Raw genomic sequence first — 22,916 nt, 5'->3', positions numbered from 1 at the left:
TCCTACTTACTTGGATATTTGGTCTGAAATAAAAAAAGATGCTTTGAATGGTAAAAATATATCAGAAATGAAGAAAATAACAAAACTGCCTATTTGTATATCTTTAATAGATACAATTGTAGAAAATCCTGCACTAAAATTACTATTAATAACTCTGTTATCATCAAAACGACTTGTACAAACACGCTACGATAATTTCAGCAGCATATTATAAATAGTCCTAGTTTTTAAATATTTCTGCAACTGAATTTTTATATTAAATTTTTCGTTCAGGCAGAATGGAGAAGTCAAGTTGTATTTTTATTTTATTTCTTTGTGCCTTTCCAACAGGTGAGAGTGTAGTTTTCCAGTACTCTTGAGTGTTTTCCAATCCAATCTAGTGCACTATTTATTCGTACTATTTATTGTTTGTTAAGCTTTTGAAAAAGTTGGAAAAACCTGTTGTAAAAGAAATAGCTACTTCAAATATGTTGTTACAGAGTACACAATTGTGTACAGACAATTAATCTATTGCATTGGAAGTCAACCATTATTTTCGACCTTTTTCACATGTCCCTTAATTTTTTTTTATATTAGAAGTTAGCCATCATTTATCTATCTTGTTTTATTTGTGCTATTGAAATAATACTTTTGTATTAACTAGAACCTAAATGGTGATAGCCCATTGGTTATCACAAAGACCTCCCTTTCGAAACGAATCCCTGGGAGTTCAGTCCCTGGCCTCCCTTTTAACTTTTTTAAGAATGTGAATTTTTTATTTTTTATTTCTGTAACAATTATTTATTTGTGTAACGGCGAACGACAACATCCTAACAACGTTCTCAAATGCGTGTGAAGTCTGCTTTACCCTATAGTGGATCAGTGACCGGTGATGATAATGATGATGACAACAAAAAGCAGGCTAATATGACTTTTGGGTGCTCTATTGCATTAATTATGAAACTGAGGATTTTCATCTCATACGAAACAAGTATATTGATTTGCTGTTAACCAAATACAAATCTTTCGGTTTACTTATCATCTATACTGATGCAAATTATATGTGATGTAAATTCTGTATTTTAACATTCATCGAAACAGTCAACGAAAGTATTTGTTTTCGCCTTTACAGAAATAAGTATTAAATATGGCGTTGGCCGTGTCGTTGCGTTGGGCCGATCGCTCGAGTCTATCTGAGGATCCCGTAGTGGGGGGTTAGCCTACATCGGTTTTTTGTCCCCTCGCCCCGGGCAGTCCCTCTAGCGCTAACAAATACAATCATTTAAATCTAGACGGATTATAGATATTTCAGTACGTTGTTTTTCTTGCACTTTGAAATTGTAAAAAAAGTATGAGTTTCTTTTTGCATCAATTTTTTTCAGCCGAAAATGAGAATGGAATGAAATATCACTTTTTGTTATTGTCACTTATAAACCCTTTTGTCATCAGAGTAAACGTAAATGTATTATACACTTTTAGACGATTTTTTATACGTTCATACTGTATGGCTACTGGGTGGCTTAGGGAAATGTGAGTGAAATTAGTTTCTGCGACGCATAGTATGATCAGAGAATAGGGAAGGTGGTTTTAGTTTAAACAACTCCTCAACACTTCCCATTATGGAGGCGATAGGACACACAATGGGAACCGATGTCTGTGCGGTGCTCCAAAGTTTCTAACTCGCTGGAACTGACCGATTTTGAATTCGATCAAATTGAGTTATCTCGGTTCAGAGCTGGAAACAGTACTCCATATGAAAACAAACTTTTGATTTATATAGCACGATATTTATAAAGCAAAAGTATATATATGTATATAATAATCAACTTTTCCTGTTATATTGTAGGCAAAGTTAGCATAAACGGGAGACAAAAAATATCCCCTGGTTATATCCACTGACACGGGAGGGATACAATTTTCTTAGAAAAATAGATATTTAACCCATGTAATATTATGTACACATTTATTATTAAGATATTATTTCTACCCGTGCGTAGACTATGAAGAAGAAAAACATTTTGTCCTTTCCCCGGGAAGAAAAATGTCTACAGCCCATGCAAGCTCACCCTGCAGGTGCATGTAATTTTACGTAAAGTACCGAAACGAAAAGTTCTTTTTTTAAATTTCTATTCCGTTGTGGTAGTGTGTGATTATTTCTTTCACAGCTTATGTACATTATCTAGCTCCAAAGTTTGCGTTGGACAGGAAAGCTAGTGACAAAAGTTTCGGGTGGACATTATTTGTAAATAGCAGTTTTTTCAGACATTTCGTCCAGACGACATGGTCATCGCACTAAAGGTAATGATAGCAAAATCGTCGGTGGCTACGATACGACCATTCAGGACTTCCCATACCAAGCATATCTGCTGCTGCAAAAGGGATCGGATTATTACCAATGTGGAGGATCGATCATAAGCGAAAATTACATTTTGACGGCGGCTCATTGTCTTTCTGGGTACATAAAGATGTTTCCTTTATTCCATATTTACATGTGTTTCTTCAGAAATTATACGACGCTTTATTAAAGCGCGAAGACGCTTAAATTAAGGTGTTCGGTTATTTCGGTGCAGTACAAAACTTATATTTAAACAGACTTTAAAAAAAGAGGAGGTTCGGAATTCGACTGTACTTTTTTTTTTGTTTACTTCTTTATAACTTATTTACCGATTTGAAAAATTATATTTTGCCTCAGATAAGTTTTTTCAAGTTTGTTATTGATTATGTTGTTATGATTGGGGATTACAAGGAGTATTGGATAGAAGCAGGCGTTACTTTGCGGAAATCCATGATATATTATCAAAATTAAGCTTAATTTGCTATACTCCGCGAGATGTTGACTTTACAATGAATAATTGTTAAGCGGTTAACAATTATTCATTGTAAAGTCAACATCTCCTGATGATGCTCCGGTTTCGGAGCGAAACGTGCGTAGAGGGTATATTGCCGAGGATCTGTTTGGTGTGGGGTATAAGGATTGAAGAAATTATAAATTACACCACACAGATTCTCCTGCTTTTCGCGGAGTATAGCAAATTAAGCTTAATTTTGATAATATGATTACAAGGAGGTTTTCGTGAGCATTATTTTATTTGCACTGGTTGCGCATAGAATCAGTCGCCGCATTTATCACAATCAGCATTCAGCATTTATCACAGTTACAAAAAAAGGTATTTTTGATGCTCGAAGTTAAATTTTTTTTAACCCCCGACGCACAAACGAGAAGGTATTTTAAGTTTGAGTTGTATGTGTATGTGAGTGTGTGTGTGTCTGTGTCATCGTAGCTCCCGAAAGTCTGAAAAAATTTCGATTTTAAAATGTGTCAGGAATTTTTTTAGCTATGTTTAGATTAAAATGGCCACCACCACAAAATAGCCGATTACATATGATATTTTCTCAACTGCCCTAATATGGAAATCAAATGCATTAACTAGTAGAATAATGTATACCATATTCAGTGTAGGAGATTATTTATTTATATATTGTTAAATTGTGTAACCCTGATTATTTTAGGGTATCAAAAGCTATAGCCCGGGTAGGCAGTACCAATGGTGATAGCGGTGGCACTCAATACAAGAGCAGACAGCTGAGAGCACATCCAAGATTTAATCCTGCAACATTGGATTACGATGTGGGACTGATTCGATTTTCAAACAAGATAAATCTTGATGGAGAGACCACTAAGGCTATTCAACTAGCTGAAAGTGGGAGCCCTGTGCTTCCGGACACTACTCTTACCGTATCAGGCTGGGGAGCTACTTCTGTAAGTGTTTTTAAACGTCATTTTAAACATTCACGTTTTATTATAGCAGTAGCCTGTAGCAGTAGAAGATAAGATTACCATTGTAGTCATGTAACAGTAAAAATGTATTAGAGGCATTGACTTTTCTTACGACAGTAGTAGTAAGAGCTTAGTTGATTTTTGAGGGAAGCGTTGATAGCCCACTGGGCAGGACTTCAACTTCACTTTCAGGGTCCGAGTTTGTATCCCAGCACGCACCTCTAACTTTTCTAAGTTATGTGCGTTTTTAGCAATTAAAACATAACTTGCTTCATCAGTGAAGGAAAACATCTTGAGGAGCTCTTCTGTCCCTAACTAGCAACTCGGTTCCTTTGGAAGAGGGGATGAAAGTTTTTATCGATTTTACACCATTACTCCGACAAATTATAACCGATTTAAATAACTATTTTTGTACTATAGAGGTTATAATAAGAATGTGTTTAATTTTGCCCAAACTGTGGTTGGAGATAGAGGACAGAACTCCTCAGCGAACAGCAGCAAACCCCTCATTTAGGCTTAGCGATACTGGATACTTTAAATTTTTTTAGAACTACATTGTCTTCATACTTAATTTAATGAAGAAGTCGCGGGCAACAGCTAGTAATTTTATAAATTAGTTTTCTATTAATATTTTACGTTTTGCTAAACTTTTATTAAGGAAAACGGAAACGTCAGTCCAACTTTAATGGCTGTTCAAGTCCCTACAGTATCTACGGAGGAATGCAACATGTCGTACGGATATATATCGAAAAGGATGATTTGTGCTGGTGTGCCTGAAGGTGGCAAGGACTCATGTCAGGTACTGTTATATTATGCCTAACTGCTGTAAAAAAAAATTGAAAAAGCACAAAAAAAACCCCAGGCTTGTATTATTAAGTTTAACCTATCATTTTAAAATGTTTTAAACGGAAACTTTCTTTGCAGGGTGATTCAGGAGGTCCTGCTGTAGGAGACGGTCCGATTCAATTAGGAATAGTATCCTTTGGCGTAGGTTGTGCCCGCCCAGGATATCCCGGAGTTTACTCAAACGTATCGAGTCTAAGAAATTGGATTAGAAAGAATTCGGGCGTATAAATCTGGTTCAGTCTTCCGTCTATCACAATTGTATATTGTTATCTGTTCCTGGGCCGTTTCCGCACTTGGTTGTTCTGAAACCGTCCGTTGTACGTATTAATTGTTATGTTAAAGTTAACAACTGGATTGTGTTTAAAATGCAAGGCAAGCATAACAAATTCTGTTCGAATAAAGGCACTGTTACTGTACATGTTATATTGTTGGTTTTATTATGAACTGGTAGTAGAGATTTTTGCTAAAGAGCTTGTCCGGGAACTTCCGCAATAGTTTTTTTTTTTTTTTAAATATTAATAGCGGGCAAACGAGCAAGTGGGTCACCTGATGATAAGTGATCACCGCCGCCCATGAGGAGCCACCGATGCGTTGCCTGCTTTTAAGGAATTTGTTTATCCGCCCCTTGAATAACCCTAGATTGTAATTTTGAGGAAACACATCAGATGGGAGATTGTTCCATAATTTGCAAGTGCGCGGTAAAAATGATCTGGTATTTCGAACAGTAGAAGAATTTTTGCTGCAAAGTAGCACTCCTGTCGCCAAGAAGCAGTGGCGTGCATAGAAGGTATGCACAGGGTATGCAGATTATATAAAATGAAGAAAATCTCCAGTACGAGATATAAATATTTAAGAGTAGGCTTTTTATAACTCTTACAATGCCTATCCTTAAGTTTTTTATAACTTGCACTGGAGAATTTCTTCATTTGATATCATCTGCATACTCTGTGCATACCCTCTATGCACGCCACTGCCAAGAAGCATTGCTTTGTTCCTTCTGAAGGATGCGGATGCCTTGTGTAATTATAGGCACATGAGGCTTTACACCCATGCATCAGATTGATGGACACAGGTCGGCACTTTGCAGGACGTGCCCCTCGCATACCATGCGAAGTTTTGCTCTGTTGTTTTGAGTAATATTTGCCAACGCTACAAAATACAATTATAAGTTTTAACTAAATTCCGTGAAAGCGATAATTCCCACTAGACTTAACACTCGAGTCAAACGATCCTTCGCACTATGAAATATTAAATGCCTGGTGAGCGTATGGAGCGTAATAAAGAAAAAAATCAAATTACTTCTAAGCATGTTTTTAGAAATGCTATTAAGATAAAAAATCAGGTCAGATTCGAGTCAGCCTCGAGCATACGGGTTCCATACCACAGAAGCAAACATATGAATATTTATTTGTTAGTTCAAGTGGAATAAAATAAAATCACCCTTCCTCTTCCCGTAAGTGTCGAAAGACTAAGGTAATATAACGGAGAACGGGCATTAGCGTCTCTGTGCTACTACAACCATCTATTAGAGTATTATTTTATTATTTTATTATTTGCAAAGAGTCCAAAACGCCTGCGCCAGATTTTGTTTTTCTATAGCTCCTCGTTCTCATGTCAGCCCTTATATTAATAGCGCAAATATGCTAAACATGGAGTCTCGACGTAGACTCCATTTAGCTACTATGCTGTTTGGCATAATGTCCACAGGCAAACCAGCATATTTGCGTTCAAAAATAAAATGGGCTCACGAAAATGGAAAACGTAGCACAAGGTCTGCGCCTCGGATCTCAATGCCATGGCATAAAACTGCTGCTTTTCGTGGTACTTTTAAGTACTCTGCCTGTAAGGTCTGGAATGACCTTCCACCTCCAGCCCGTATGAGGAAGTCAATGATTTCGTTCAAGAATGCCATTAAAAAGGTATTTTTGGATAATCAAAAAACTCATCAATAAAAAGACATTCCGGATCTTTCAGACTAATTGCTTGTTGTCGGGCTTACGCGTAACATCTGTTTATATGTATATATATATATATATTTTTCCTTTTATGTGGTGGTGGTTCTATTGTATCGTTTGATAATTTTATATATATATTATTTTTCCGTATACTCCCTCTTCTTGTCAAGTTCACTTCGCTTCTTTTTAAACTTTTCCCGGCAAATCCGTGACGCCAATCAAGGCTATACCTGAAAATCAGCGCTGCAGTTGTCAAATACTGCAGCAGCATGCTGAGGTAGCAGCCTTTTCAGCTGAAGCACCTTTCGATAAGGCATTTATTTTGTAAAATAGTGTATAATTAGTTTTCATTACTTTTAATGTAATTAGTAATTAGTTTTCATTAGTTTACTTATGTGTGGAAGCTGAATAAAGTTTATTATTATTATTATTATATTTTTTGTATTAAATTCAAATCTCTTCTTTACGAAGGTATAATTAACAGAGCACGGGCCGGAGCCAAGTGCAAAATCAGGGGAATCATGTCAAAAACCTTCGCACCAAGCGACATGTGTTTAATATAACGGCTTTTTGTAGGAGTGTATATGCAGACTTATGTATATTTAGCGTTTTAAGCCCTACGTGGAGAGTGTGAGGTATTACTCCTGTGGATGAAATAATTATAGGGATAGTTTTGGAGCTATTGATTTTCCACTGTGTTTTTATTTCTATGGCTAGATCTGTGTATTTTGAGATTTTATCGGTGTAGGTGGTGGTTAAATTATGGGTGTTACAGATTGCAATGTCTATCAAATAAACTGATCTATTTTCTTTATCTAGAATTGTTATGTCTGGTCTGTTGTTGTGTATAGTTTTATCTGTTACTATAGTTCTATCCCAGTAAACCCTGTAACTATTATTTTCTAAGACTGATTGTGGTTGGTATTTATAATAAGGTACTTTCTCTGATATTAATTTATATTGAAAAGCTAAATTCTGATGAATTATTGCAGCCACTTGATCATGGCGGTGCTTGTAGTCTGTTTGTGCTATGGATTTGCATGCGCCGGTTATATGCTGTATAGTCTCGGGACTGCTATGGCAATGCCTGCATGTATCGCTGATGTTGGGTCTACGTATTATATATTTCTGGTAGTTCTTTGTATCGATTACTTGATCCTGTATGGCAAGCATGAAACCCTCAGTTTCTGGAAATAGATCACCTCGTTTCAGCCACGTGTTCGACGCTACCATGTCGACATGTTGTTGCTGTAAGTCGTAGCGGTGTCTTCCGTGCAGAGATTTCTGAGACCACGCTTTTATTTTGTCCTGGTGATCCGTGAGATTCTGATTTATTTGAATGTTTCCGTCAAATAAATTAAGGGGTGTTAGGCTTTTATCAGCGCTTACTATTGATTTATGTAGTTCAGAACTATGTGCCCGATCATGAAAATAATTTCTAAGTGCGGTTATTTGTCTGTTGTGTAAGTTAGTTATATCTATTATGCCCCTACCTCCCTCGTCTCTTGGGAGTGTTAATCTTTCCGTGCATGATCGTGGGTGATGTTTGCGTTGTTTGGTCATAGAGGTATTAATAACACGTTGGAGTTTTTTGAGATCAGTTTGTGACCACTTTATTATTCCAAAAGAGTATGTGAGGACCGGAATAGCGTATGAGTTTATGGCTTTTATGGTGTTACGAGAGTTTAATTGAGTTTTTAGAACGGAGTTAATTCTATGTGAGAACTTGCGGGTAAGTTCTATTTTGGTATCTGTTTGGCGGATTTGTCGGTCTTGTTGGAAACCTAGATATTTGTATGAGTCGCTCAGATCTAATGCGTTCATTTTTTCTCCTGTACTTAGGGTGTAATCATTTAGTTGTAATTTGCCTTTTTTTAGTGTAAAAGTTTTGCATTTGTCTATGCCGAATTCCATACAAATGTCTTTTGAAAATTGTTGGGTTATGTCTGCTAGCTGGTGTAGGGATATTACAGTGCTACTGTACAATTTTATGTCATCCATATATAGGAGATGAGAGAGTGAAATAGTGGGTGATGATTCATCTCTTGAAGAGTTAAATCTGTTTAAGAGATGTGACAGAGGATTCAACGCAAGACAAAACCAAAGAGGACTAAGTGAATCTCCTTGAAATATTCCTCGCCTCATTGGTATTTCACCAGTTTGTATAGTGTCCGTTCCAGTTCCTATTTTAAGGTTAGTTCTCCAGGATTGCATTGTGTGTGAAAGGAAAGTTATAAGTGTAGGGTGTATCTTGTAGAGGTGCAAAACTTGAACTAACCAGCTATGCGGTACCGAATCAAAGGCCTTACGGTAATCGATATACATTGTGCATGTATCCTGTTTTTGTGCGTATAATTTTTTCATGTATACAGAGTCTATTATAAGCTGTTCCTTACAGCCTTGGCTACGCTTACGACATCCTTTTTGTTCTTGAGCCAAAATATTCTTGCTAGTGATATGTTTGTCTATGAGTTGTGTTATACATCCTGTAAGAATTTTGTATATGGATTGTAAGCAGGTTATTGGTCGGTATTTGGCTGGGTTTTGTGTATCATTATTATCTTTTGGAATCATAAAAGTTGTACCTTGTGTTATGTGTGTTGGCATTAAGCTTGGGTTTTCAATGAACAGATTTAGCTGATTGTGTAATATGGGGTGTGTCGTAGGAAATTTTTTATACCAGTAGTTATGGATGTGGTCTGGGCCGGGTGTTTTCCAATTGTGTGACTTTTTTAACACATTTAAAAAGATTTCTAACGGAATATTCTCAAATATCATTTGTGGTGTATTTATTTCGTTCTGTGATTCAATTTGAAACCACTCGGCTTTTTTATTATGTTGTACTGGGTTATCCCAAATACCTGACCAATACTCTTTAACCTCTTCAAGGGATGGCGACGGTTTTGATATAGTAGTGTCTGTCGCATGGTGTGTATTGTTAGTACTTTGATTTAATTTCCTATAAAATAGTTTTTCGTTGACTGCAAATTGTGTATTTTGTTTTTTTCTTAGCGTACAACTCTCGTATCGTCTAAGTCGGCTACTAGTAGCGGAAAGCCTCTGTTTTAAGCTGTCTAGGTATTGCTCATTAGTAATATTGGATTCTTCATAACGCGAGTGTACTTTATATTTTTCTTTGATAGTTTCTATCTTTGATATAAGCCTATTATTTCTATTTCCTCTAATGTATTGTGTCATTCTACCGATATCCTTTCTAAGAGATTCTTTTTTCTGCTGAAGGCGCTTCTGCCAGTGTGATGTATATGTTTTGTTATGATGTGTTAACGTGTTATAGCTTTCTATGTCTTTAATTTTGGCGCCATTACAAGTAGCCGCAGTATATGCCGCACAGTAAATTATGGTTTGGGTTGTGGTGAAATCATGATCGATGGATAAGTACTCAGGCAAGATATTTTTATCGATGTAACCTACAATATGGGATAATTTTCTTGATGTGTTCTGTTTAGGGATAAATGCTCTTTGTGTTGGGTTACTATTTCTGTATAAGTCGTATGTATTTTCAAATGTTATTTGTATTTTACTGTCGAAATCTACCGTGGCATGTATATACTGTTGAGTTTCGCTGTTATAATTAGAGATACTGATATTGCTGTTTGTAAACGCGGCAGAGTAATTATCTTCGGTTGATAACAATTGGCTTGATGTCGGGTTTTCGTTGTCTTTTTTATTATTGACTGTAATGGTCGGTATTATCAGTGTGTGTTCTACTTCATTTCTAATTTCTAATATTTTTTCTGCTGCAAGACGATTATTCTTTACTATAAATCTTCTTTGGTCCGCAATTCTTTGCTCCGATACGTGTGATATTTGTGTAAATTGTGAAGTAATGGCCGCGTGTAAAGGTCCCCTATAAGCTGTTTTATTTGACTCACATTGAGTAATTTTATAGTATTCTCTTATAATAGCTTCATTGATGTCATCAGTCCATCTTATTCTTGAGGAGGATCCAGCTGTATTAAGTTGAGATTGTGTTTTCTTGTTGTGAAGTTCTTCATTTACATCTTTTCTTATTACATCTATAGTTTCTTGAGGTAAAAGTTTATTCCTTAGTATGGCCCTTCTTTGATCACCTATTCTTTGCTTTGAAACCTTAAAATCCTTGAATTTGTCTGTAAATTTTTTATGTAATAAGTCCAGGTAATGAGGTTTTGATCCTAATTCACTAACTATCAGATATGTGCGCCAAATGAATTTATTCATTTCAATAGTCCACTTCTTTCGCGCACGGTTGTGACCAGAGGTGGGTGCAGAATTTGTAGCGGTTGCCACCTGCACAACAATCTCTGGCCTAGATGAGTTAGATGATGAGGAGCTTAGACTATCCTGTACTTCAAATTGGTGTGGTGATGATAATGGAGAGTCAAATAAACTTTGAGTAGATGATGGTGATGAATGCTGTTCCTGGTAGTGTTCTGTTGAACCTGTGGCTGTTTTCTTTGATCTTAAATAGTATTTTGTAGTGTTTTGTCTTGTAGTGCCTGTTCTCATCATTTTCTTTTCGTTTTTCCTTTCTGTTTGATTATTATCGGAGTCCATTGGTACGCCTTGAGTTGTTTGATGGTTAAAGACCGCCACCCGGAGATTCTTCTCTCCCCTAACCCTTCGAGGCATCTTCCTACCATCATTGAAGTTCCTCTCAGGGTCGCCGGGCACTTGGGGGTGTTCTGTTGCTTGCATTTTCATAATTTTGAAGTGGACTTGTAAAACCCATCATGTTCGTCCAAACCACGTGGGTGCGTAGTGAACTTAACTAGCAAGTTAAGCTCTATGAGCGCCGCCGTTGGTATACTAGATACTCTTTCGCCGCCGCCCTGAGCCAACATCCTACACTGATGCAAGCTATTCTGACTCAGCCTCTTTAGAACACCCATGTCTTCGAGCCTGAGACAGCTTAGGTTGGTGGATATACCTCCTCCAGTCGGTCGCCAGAGCCTCGTTCGTTACTTAGCAGGGGACACCACGTGCAGGTGAGGTTGGCTATTGGAGTGCAAAGATAGAAGTGCACTCCCTTACCCCCCTTATTATTATTATGATTATTATTAGGATCACCAACCCGTCGTGCTGCTTATGGGCAAACCCTTTTGTTGGCCCTTTAGTCCAGTGGGCTTCTATAGGCTTTTGACGATGATATAGTAACTATTAAATATACAGTATTAAGTATTATGCTTTTAGAATATCTGGGTATCACTATACAATTACACCTTTTTCACATTTAGGGGGAGCTAGGAGAAATTGCTATTAGGTATAGGGTTAAGCTTTGCCCACGTCAACTTATTGCAATAATTATTTATTATGCATAAAACGAATGGAAAATAAATAAATATTAATGGTCTTTTTAAATATATTTAATTGAACCGCAGAAAAAGAAATGACACGTTTCATGAAAATGTTAACCTCTTTCAGAACAGAACAGAACAGAACCGCAATTGGCCGTCTTTACGTCGCCCTAAATTTTACTATAACTGCAATCGAAAAATTAATAAAAAAAGTCAAGATTCATATTTATTGCAAGTAGGCTTAATATAAGCACTTTGAAACGTCATGACCGTCTGCTTATAGTTACTCTACCATCGGTTCAGCAATAAAATAAAATAAATTAAACCTGCATTAGTAAATTCAAATTCAAAAATGTTTTATTCATGTAGAACTTATCACAGGCACTTATGAAGCGTTCATACATTTAACATGTTAACACTAATATTAGGTGATGGTGATAACTGCATTCGTTTACTTATAACTAAAGCTAGAAGGGTTCCAAACGTGCCCTGGTCTAACAAGAAACTTAGCAAGGATTTTTTTTATTATTACCATCTCACCATCTCGTTAAGTTAATGTTTAGCTATGAAGTTAGAGCAATTCAGACCCAAGCTTTTTTATCATACATGTAATCCTTAATATTATGATAGGATATAGATATAGTACCTATTCTTATTCCTAATTCCCATACGTTATACTTAGAAGTTCTGAAATATCTAGTTTTACGGACGTCTTCATTTCTACTATTGTGATACGAAACCCTAAAAAGCAGGAATTTTTGCTGTTAACTGCTACTAATAGCTCTATCATCGATAAATGGTGGTTGTGGTTTACATACCAGGTTAATTTAACCATACGGGAGTATATTTAAATTTGATCTGCCGTTGATGTTTTCATAGACAATTTGGCTTTGAGTCGTAAGCATGGAAAAATCATTTTGTTTTATTTTTATTCTGTGGTCCTTTGCTTTTCTGCAGGGTGAGAAAATACTTTTAAACTCCATTCATATAAAGTGTTTCGATAAATTACCAATACTCTCGCAATATAGTAATATTGTTTCGCGAAAAAGTAGTTTTGTTAGTCTACTCTTTGATTTAAATCAGTGCAAAAAATAGCGTTAGGAAACAGTCTAACAACAAATACACTCTCGCTCTATTTCCATAAGAGTATGTTTATGTGCAGTATGCATTTTTTTTGCTCACTTCTATTTTCCTGCAAAAATTTGACATTAAGGATTTTCTTTATTTGTCATCTAAATCAAAATACCCTTGCAGAATCCTGTAGTCCTAGTTGTTTGCATTACGAAGCATTGTCTACGGTATTTTAAAACAAGCCACCAATGGGTACTGCGAGAGTTTGTTGAGACTTTTATTTCTGTTATTCCAGATGTCGAAGCAAGTATTCCCATTAATGCAACGAAGGGAAGTGACGACCATTTTATCGTTGGTGGACAAAATGTTACCATTCAGGAGTTTCCTTACCAAGCATATCTGCTTCTGAAGCGGGGCCGGCAATTTTTTCAGTGTGGGGGATCGATTATAAGTACGCGTTATATATTGACAGCGGCACATTGTTTGACTGGGTAAGGGTTTATTTAAATTGCGATTATATTCGTGACTACTTGTTTTAGATAAATGTATATTATAGAATATGAACCCATAATCCCAATGATCTAACGATAACCCAACGCTGTGTTTGACTGCTTACTGTTTAAAAACAGGTTGCGTAAAAACTGGGCCGCATTCGTTGAGATTGCATCGCAGTACGCAGATATAGCTAACTCTTTTGTATTCATTGTAAGTTATTTATTATTATAATTCTGGAAATAATACTAAAATACCCATTTCAATAAATAACCAACGTTATCCTATTTTTTTTTTGGTTCAAAATGTCGCTGCATTCATTGGTCTAGCTACGGCATTCAATTTTGTAACAATATTTTTGTCGGCACCTGTGCTATAAATCCTGTGTCCAATCCATTCGGCCTATAGGGCACAGGTCTCTGAGGATGAGAAGTGAGTTTAGGCCGTAGTCCACAATGCTGCGCAAGGGCAGATTGCTAGACTTCACACGCCTTTGAGAACTTTATGTAGAATTCTCAGACATGCTGATTCCCTCACGACGTTTACTTTCACCGTTAAAGAAAGTGATATTTTAATTGCTTAAGTTAAAAAGCACATAACGGCCAATTGGCGCAGTGCGCAGCTGCTTTCTGAGACCAAGGCCGTGAGTTCGATTCCTACAACTGTGATGAACATGAATGTTTTTCAGTGTCTTGGTGTTTATCTGTATTTTATAAGTATTTATGTATATTATTCATATAATTATTCATCAGTCATTTTAGTTCCCATAACACAAGCTACACTTAATTTAAGGCTAGATGGTGATGTGTGTACTTATTGTCTTAGGATATTTATTTATTTATTATTAGTCAGAAAAGTTAGACTCCTGTGCTACGGATCTATCTCGTTCCCCTCAAAGGGAGTGAAAGCCTTGACCACTATCACCGTCCTTTTATGTTTTAATCAAGAATATTAATTTTAAAGATCACTTCATTTATTTTCAGCACAACTAAAGTAATCGCCAGAGTCGGTAGCACGGATTCAGATATTGGTGGTACTCAATACACTTCACGCGACTTTAAATCACATCCTCGCTATAGGCGTGCAACCTTCGATTACGACATAGGATACATAAGATTCGAAGCTATTCTTATAGATGGAGTGAATACTGCTATTGTTACACTTGCAGAGAATGGCGCTCCTATTCGATCTGGCACTATTCTTACTGTATCTGGCTGGGGAGCAACGGAGGTTAGTTTCTCCTCAATCACTCTGTTACATCGTAAGAGGTAAAGGGTTTTTTATAAGATTCCTATGCTCGCGTTTATTCAAAATCCCATATGATAAATAGTGTGTGTCCTAAGGTGGGATATGCACTTTACTTGAAGGAATTCAGAATGTAAGAATTACGAACACAAACTATGGAAGGGCGATATGAGAAAAGAGATACAAATCGTTTAATTAACCGTTGCACTGTCTTCCAAAAAAGCTCAGCAGGATTTAAAACCTTGAATGGGTAATATCCTTCTCGTTTCAATTCGATTGAAAAGCGGATAATTTAAAAAAAAAAAAATCCAAGTTTTTTTTTATTACATTACAAGTAAGCCCTCAACTGCAATCTCACCTGTTAAGTGATGATGCAGCCTAAGATGCTCGGGCTAAACTATTAAGGAGAATGGCAGTTCTATTTGACCCATACCCTTAATCGGTTTCATCGCGGCATCGTAACGACCTAGCGGCACGACTTTGTCGGTAGGGCGGTAAGCACTCCGGGACTCGAACCCGGGACCTCCAACTTAAAACCACAGTGCTCGCCGCTGCGTCAGGGAAGTCGTCCTAATAAGCCCAAGCTTTTATACAAGACCTGTACAATTTTTTTTCTTATAGGAGGATGGCAGCGTTTCTGAGAACCTTATGGCCGTGCAAGTACCAGTCGTGTCAAATGCGAGGTGCAGGCAATCGTACAACACGATCACGCCTAGAATGATTTGTGCTGGTGAGCCTGAAGGTGGCAGGGACTCTTGCGGGGTAATATTTTTTGTCTGGTTTTTCTTTCTGGTTTCCATATACTAGGCATGTTAAACTAGGAATAATATTCTGTTTTTAACCTGAACACTAAACGTGTAAATGGAAACCGAAATAATACTATTTCGTGGCTTTAGGGGTATATTATTTACTGTCACTGAGCCCTAACATCACATGCAAAAGTAAAATCAACTCACTGTCACTTAATTAAGTACGCTTCGCGTAGCGTAGGTGGTACGCACGTCAGTCTTTTATCTTCAATAGGGTTGTCACAGAATGTTTTAAATTAGTTTGTATGGAAAAATAAATATGCTTCTTAATTTAATATTTTTACGGGGTGATTCCTTATAAAATATACTTATACACCCTTCAACAGTATTTCGTAATTCCGTTTCACATTGTATAGTAGCCATACTCTCATGCTTTCTTGTCTATAATAATTCCCTCACTCCAGGATCGTTCTTTTTATGAAAATAAGATTTTTAGGTACACCTCTCCTTACCCAACGTTATTCCATTGTCTGCTTTAATTTACGCGACGCTTTGGGTTGCGTAGCCTGAGTACCAAAGGTCGAGTTACATAGCTAGGAGTAAATATGTATGTAGGTATATTTACATTAGGGTCCAAGGTACTGGAATAGTAAATGAAAAGAGTAGCAAGAAGTCTAAAAGAAAATTTTAATCGAATTTCTAAAGTGCCAGTAACATTTTCCAAAAAAATACACTTTTGATTTAGACTGTACATGTCAAATTAAAAGAAATACTATTAATATGCGAAAAAAGACATTTAGTATCGAAATCATTATAATTTCACTTTCACGAATTAAATTACGGACGCATTTATTTATTACTTACGATATCACGATAAATTTTCGCAATCGATTGGAAGGTACAAAACCCGGTCATATAACCAATTTCATCTTCAAATAACTAATTACACATCATGGATTATGGCTTATTTTTTTTAAATTCCTTATACAATCAGTGCCGGATGAGCCCAAAAGCAAAAATAGCAATTGCATCACGTCTCGGGGGGCAACAGCACTGATAAAATATTTGCTATCACAAGAAAGGCAAGTTTGTTTGAAAACCCGCATCTAAAAAGTAAAATTCTGTTAAATAAAATAAAATATGCTTTATTTCTTTGTTATAAGACCTACATACACTAAGGTACTTTATGACCTTTCTCGTAATTGCAACCGATTGCTTAGGGTATAAATCATAAAATGAAGAACATACAGAAACCGTGTACACGACTAATATTGAACCATCAAAAACCACTCTACTTTAGATTGGTTTCTCGAACAAACGGTTAGTCACTTCATACCATTTAGAAGTTCACAGTAATAATTTTACCTCTAATTAACGCTTAGAGCGTTCACCATAAAATGGGAAAATGGGAAAATGGGAAAAAATTGTGAACTAGCAACATACCGCGGGTGTAAAGTGAGACGTGCGCGGGGCGTTTTCACTGTTTTTTGACACAATGCACTGCATACAATAATGGCTGAATGAGGATTCTGTATGTTCTGAATTCAACGGTATATATTATATTAACTGATGGAAGCCCACCAGTTAATAATCTATCAAGTCAAGCTGGATAATAAGTCTTTAGGATTTGAAAATTCCACGGGCGGCTTCCTGCAATGTGATTGATGTCATCTGTTCACCTCGTTGGGGGTCGCTGCACTTACCAGTACGGGGTCGCCATTCCAGGACCTTGGGACCCCAAATTCCATCGATTCTGCGGCCTATGTGCCACGCCCATTGCTATTTCAGCTTCGGTTCTTAATATATAGCTAAGTTCATCATCATCAATCCATTAACGGCGCACTATAGAACACGGGTCTCATTTCAAAATGACTACGGCGTAGGCTGTAATCCACCATGCTGGCCAAGTGCGGATTGGTTAACTGGACACGCCCTTGAGAACATTAGAGAGAATTCTCAAGCATGCAGATTGCATCAGGATGTTTTCCTTCACCGTTAAAGCGAGTGATCTAAAAATCTAGAGATGCGTGCCAGAGTTTGAACTTGGTCCACCCGATAGGGAAGCCGCTATCGCCGCTCTTTTCTATATTTAACTGTTCGTTAATAACTAATAATACATTTTATATTCTAGGGCGACTCGGGAGGTCCTGCTGTAACAAATGAAAGAGTTCAATTTGGAATAGTTTCTAATGGCATTGGATGCGCTCGACCAGGAATACCTGGAGTTTATACAAATGTAGCAAGTCTGCGGGATTGGATCAGACGTAATACAGGCGTTTAGTTTAGGGATATACGTCATTCAATTACAAATAGTAGATACCTTTATTTTTATGATTGTAGAAATAAAGGGTCATTGATAATATTTGTTTTATTGTGTACCTATTATTGATTTCAAAGTTTAAAGTTAAGATTTCCGCCAATCATAGTGTACATTATATGTTTTCTAAATTCTATTTATCAAAATAAATTAAATACAACATTTTTTAATTATTTTCTATCTTACGAGAGATAAGAGCGAAGCAGCCTGCTGCCAAGTAACCTTGTTGTTAAGAAATTCATCAATCGTGTAGTAACCACGATTTATTAAATATGTTTAATGGTGATATCACAAATTTATGTCCTTTTTTAGTAATTCGATTGTTTATATCGACTTCTTGTTTGTAATAACCAATGTTTTGTTTTAGATTGTAATACATTGTATAGGGGCACAGACGGTGGCCAACACTGTTCAGATTTAAGAAGTTAATATAGAAAAACGTAAATAATTACCAATGAATAATTATACCGAATGAATATTTACTTATGTCACCGCACTAATTATACAGAATTAAGATGTAAATTATAGGTAATAGCTCTTATCATTGACAAATGGTGGCCGTAGACATACCAGGTTACAATCATAATACGGGAGTGCATTTATAATTACTCGAGTACGCTACTGAATCTCTCATATTGACATTGGCTGTGATTCAGGATGGAGAAATATTCGTTTATTATTTTTATACTTTTATTGTGTGCTCTTCCAAGAAGTAAGACAGGTGATTTAATATTCGGTTTTTAATTTCTGCTAAATAATTGTTTATCGCTTAGTATTTTTTTAAATGAGGTAATGAGTATATCTAATATTAAAAAAGATAGCTACCTCGTTGGTCTAGTGGTTATCATATTTTTTGAGTGTATATCACGACGTTTTGGTTTCGAGTTCTGGGTTACAAATCGTTAAGTGTTGCAGTTTTCTGTTTATAATTCTAAGAACTAGCCCGGAGTTTGACAGTAGGCAATTTCCCTGCGCCTTGGTACTCGGTGTATTGGAAAAGCGTGGTGAGTCTTTGCTCTAAGCTCTATCTTGTCAAAGAGAAAGCCTGTGCCCAGCAGTGAATCATTAGGACGACTCATAAAATATAATTTGTTAATGGGTAATGTATATAGACCACGTTAATTATTTTCATGAACATTAGTATTTTTGGTGTTTTGTTAATGACTTTTATTTCCAGAAGGCTTTAATGCCTCGTTTTTCAAGTGGTTAGCATGTTAGCTATTGAACACGAGGACCTGGTTTCGATTCCCGGGTCGGGCCTAAAGTTGTTAGTTACTGGGTTCTATTTTTAAAGAATTCTCAGTACCAGCCTAGAGTTAGGAAATTGGCGGTGTCAAAAGTGCCTCTAAGAGCACGTTAAACCATGGCGTTGGCCCCTGTATTATTATTAACCTGTGATAATAGACGTTAAAGCCACCAACCCGAATTGGCGCATTAGAGTTTTCTGTCCCGTTTGTCTTATGCTCTGAAACCCTCTCTTATATGAGAGGAGGCTTGTGCCTAGCAGTGAGACGTTAATAAGCTTAGTGTGTGTGCGTGTGTGTGTGTGTGTGTGAGTGTGTGTGTGTATATGTGTGTATGTGTGTGTGTGTGTGTGTGTTGGTTGTATGATACAGAAGTGTTGCATCTAATCTGCGTCCTTAGCAGCGTTCAAGTTTGCGTCCTGCAAGTGACCAATCACAAGACTCTTCAGGCAAGACAAAATAGTGGTGTTCAACATGCGTCTTTATCAGCATTTAAGTTGCGTCTTGCGTGCGACCAATCTCAAAACTGTTGAGGCAAGGGTAAACAGTTCTCAGCAGCGTTCAACATTGCGTCCAGCGGTCGCCCATGTTTTTAATCCAAGCAAGATGCCGCGGTATGACGCTCGCTTAACTCGCTTAAAGGACTCAAACGTGGACGCAGATGCAGAATAGATACCGCGTTTTGGCCTTGCCTTTACAGCTGTAAAACGGTTGCGATTTATTTTTAATTGCACTGCAAATTAGTCTTTGACTTATCTGATGTTAAGTTATGATGCAGTCTACGCTGACGGACGCGTGCTAATGTGTTATGGGGTCTGGTAGTAATTTTAAACCCGTAGCCCTAAACGTTTTCTACGCGACCGGAAAGCTAAACCGCTTAGCGGCAAGTCTTTGTCTTAGGTCAACAGTTGACTACCACCTATTTTTATTTTTTAGATATCACCTCAAGAGAACCCTCCCTCCCACCTTTTTATTACGTGACTGATGGCAACGATAATAGAATAGTCGGCGGATACAATACAACTATACAGGAGCATCCTTACCAAGCGTTTCTGTTAATTGTCCAAGGTAACGCTTTGTTTCAATGTGCGGGATCTATTTTAAACCATCGTTACATATTGACAGCGGCCCATTGTATACAAGGGTAAGTAACTATTTTTAGCATTCGATTTTTAAATTAATACTGACGGACCCCAGCGCCATCTGTCGGGCTAATTTGTGAATCTAAACCATCCAGGGTGCCATCTTAACGTATACCAAAAAAATCATTCAAATCAATCGAGCCGTCTAGGAGGAGTTCAGTGACATACACGCCATGATATTACGCCATGATTAAAACGTGTTCCTCGAATTTTTTTGGCTCATTTCTGTTAATTATTGATTTGATGTTCTGGAATAGGCCAGATAAAAATTACTTTTCTTTAATTAGAATTTTCCAATATGCAATATTTGGAGACAGGCTTGATATTCTGTTTTTTTCCGTGTTTATTTCGACCGTCGTTACCCCTCCAAGGAGGTTTGACTCCAGGCAGTCATGGTCGTCTCTTGTTTTTGACAATTTATAACGTAGTATAAAAACTGCATTAACTCCCAGTTAGTGTAGTTTTTCAATTAGGTAGATGATTTTTGTGTCTACAATTAAATCAAACTGGAACAAACGGCTTCTCTATTATGAATTTTGGTATTTCTGTTGTTTAGAGCTTCAAAAATAACGGCCAGAATTGGCAGCACATTCGCCAACAGTGGCGGTATGCAATATACATCGCGCTATTTCCGAGCTCATCCCTTCTACAACCCTATGATTATCGATTACGATGTGGCGTATTTACGTACAATGCTACGAATGGAACTCGATGGAGTCAATACCAAAGCTATCGCGTTGCCGCCAAGTGGGACTCCTGTGGCGCCTGGAACAATTCTTACAGTATCTGGATGGGGAGCGACGTCGGTAAGGCACAATATATGTATTCAAAAATAAAATACAAAAGAGAGATAACCACTATATAGGGCGATAGCCCAGTGGGTAAGACTTCGACTTCACTTTCGGGGGGCCGAGTTCGAATCCCAGCACCTCTAACTTTTCAAATTGTACTGTAGGAATTAAAAATATCGATTTCTTCAACGGTGTTGGAAAACATCGTGAGGAAACCTACATGCCTGGGAGTTCTTCATATGTTCTCAAAGGTATGTGGAGTCCACCAGTCCACACTGAACCGGCGTGGTGGACTACGGCCTTAACCCCATCGTGGGCGGAGACCCGTGCCCTATAGTCAGTGGCGTGCACTCCATACATGCACAAAAGCACTGCATACCCTGAAATTTTTGTATGACTCATAAATGCGAAGGATTTTTCCATTTTATGGCACCTTCCTTCTTTATGCATACCCTGGCCAAAAACCCAGTGCACGCCACTGCCTATAGTGGGTCGTTAATGGGTTGATATGATGATAATGATCATAAACCACTATAATGGCTCTTTGATTAAGCGAAAGCCGCAGCGTGATTTGGTCTTGAATTTAAGCGCATTAGATAAAAACTTTGAAATTAATTAATTAGTCGACTAGGTATTCAGTTAGTTACATAGCCCGGAGCCTTCCAGCCAAGTTCTTCAAAATGTATGAAAGTGTGTAACACTTGATTTGCCTTCAACTAGACTTTTTAATTTTAACATCCATTTACTAAAGTATAATATTATCTTTACTTTCTTAGTAGTTTTTATCTATATGAACTTTCCATCGATAATCTTTACAATATACCCCGATCCGTTGCGTCGTTACGCCGGCCCGCGCTTAAAAATCGTTTCTCTCCTTATCACGTCAATGAAACCCCGAAAAACGTTGCAGTCGTTTCTGTGGCTGGCATACAAAATTTTTAAATAGTTTTCTTGTTATATAAATATATTTTTCCAGGAAAACGGCAATGTGGCAAATAATTTAATGGAAGTTCGTGTGCCAGTTGTATCTACAGAACAGTGCAGGAAATCCTACAGGACAATAACAGAGAGAATGGTTTGTGCTGGCGTACCAGAAGGTGGCGAAGACTCGTGTGGGGTAAAATCAATTTTATTTCTCTTTTTTATAACTCTAGAGATAGATAGATAGATAAGTAATACTTGACGGTCCAAGCAGATGTTTTTATTGATGATAAGCGGAAAATTATTGCCTATTCGTTTATAGGCAACACTTCGCAAGGCATGCAGGGAACACGTAAATAAACTTGAGGCAGTAATTAAGCCTCATCATCATCATCATTAGACCATAGTTCACGAAGCAAGTGCGGATTGGTTGGAAAATTCACACTCACCAAGCGTTTCTGTTGCAATGTATAAAATTTATTTGGTTGTTTCATTCAAATCATAGTCATTGAAGTGTCATCGTTTTCTTATCATAAAAATTATATTCTAGGGTGATTCAGGAGGTCCAGCCGTATCAAATGATGTTCTTACAGGCATCGTTTCTTTCGGCATCGGCTGCGCACGACCTGGTGTCCCTGGAGTTTATACAAATGTGTCAAGCGTGAGAAATTGGATAAAGCGTAATACTGGCATATGATTTTAATTCATAGTCTACACTTAAACTTAAAATAATAAACAAATTTATTTTAAATCATAACAGAGACTCATATTTAGAAATAAATATTTTTTAATAAAAAAATATTTTACTATCGAATTTTATTTGAAACATTTATTTAATTTGTGCGAAGACATGCTAAACTGGTAATAACTGAAATATAATAATCTAAGTAGAAAACGAAATTAACAGTTCTGGTTCAAGCTAAAATACAAGCATATAACCCAATATTTTAACCGTGAAAGTGAGTGAGGATTTATGGATACATATCCATAAATCACGGAACGGTTTAAACACTAGATGTGTCCTGCGGGCTCGCACGCGTAATGCGTTACAAGACGCAGCGTATTGAAACATAATCTACACTTCAATAA

The 22,916-nt window shown here is 37.0% G+C and overlaps 3 protein-coding genes across 3 annotated transcripts; all 3 read left to right on the top strand.

Moving 5' to 3' along the window:
* Positions 1-261: 261 nt before the first annotated feature.
* LOC120623734 (trypsin-2-like) lies at positions 262-5,026 on the top strand. The gene is made up of 5 exons (XM_039889930.1): positions 262-330; positions 2,242-2,434; positions 3,490-3,739; positions 4,416-4,556; positions 4,682-5,026. The coding sequence occupies exons 1-5, from the start codon at positions 279-281 to the stop codon at positions 4,829-4,831; spliced, it is 786 nt and encodes a 261-aa protein (XP_039745864.1). The 5' UTR covers positions 262-278; the 3' UTR covers positions 4,832-5,026.
* Positions 5,027-11,346: 6,320 nt separating this feature from the next.
* On the top strand, positions 11,347-17,693 carry LOC120623918 (trypsin-2-like). The gene is made up of 5 exons (XM_039890210.1): positions 11,347-11,362; positions 13,222-13,417; positions 14,402-14,648; positions 15,285-15,425; positions 17,544-17,693. The coding sequence occupies exons 1-5, from the start codon at positions 11,347-11,349 to the stop codon at positions 17,691-17,693; spliced, it is 750 nt and encodes a 249-aa protein (XP_039746144.1).
* A 587-nt stretch (positions 17,694-18,280) lies between these two features.
* LOC120623917 (trypsin-2-like) lies at positions 18,281-22,524 on the top strand. Its single transcript, XM_039890209.1, has 5 exons — positions 18,281-18,302; positions 19,910-20,117; positions 20,672-20,921; positions 21,883-22,023; positions 22,378-22,524. The coding sequence occupies exons 1-5, from the start codon at positions 18,281-18,283 to the stop codon at positions 22,522-22,524; spliced, it is 768 nt and encodes a 255-aa protein (XP_039746143.1).
* The last annotated feature ends 392 nt before the right edge of the window (positions 22,525-22,916 follow it).

Source organism: Pararge aegeria, chromosome 5 (genome assembly GCF_905163445.1).
Source record: "Pararge aegeria chromosome 5, ilParAegt1.1, whole genome shotgun sequence".
NCBI classification, from domain to species: Eukaryota; Metazoa; Arthropoda; class Insecta; order Lepidoptera; family Nymphalidae; genus Pararge; species Pararge aegeria.
The sequence above is the reverse complement of the archived record's forward strand: the minus strand, read 5'-3'. Positions and strand labels throughout refer to the sequence as shown.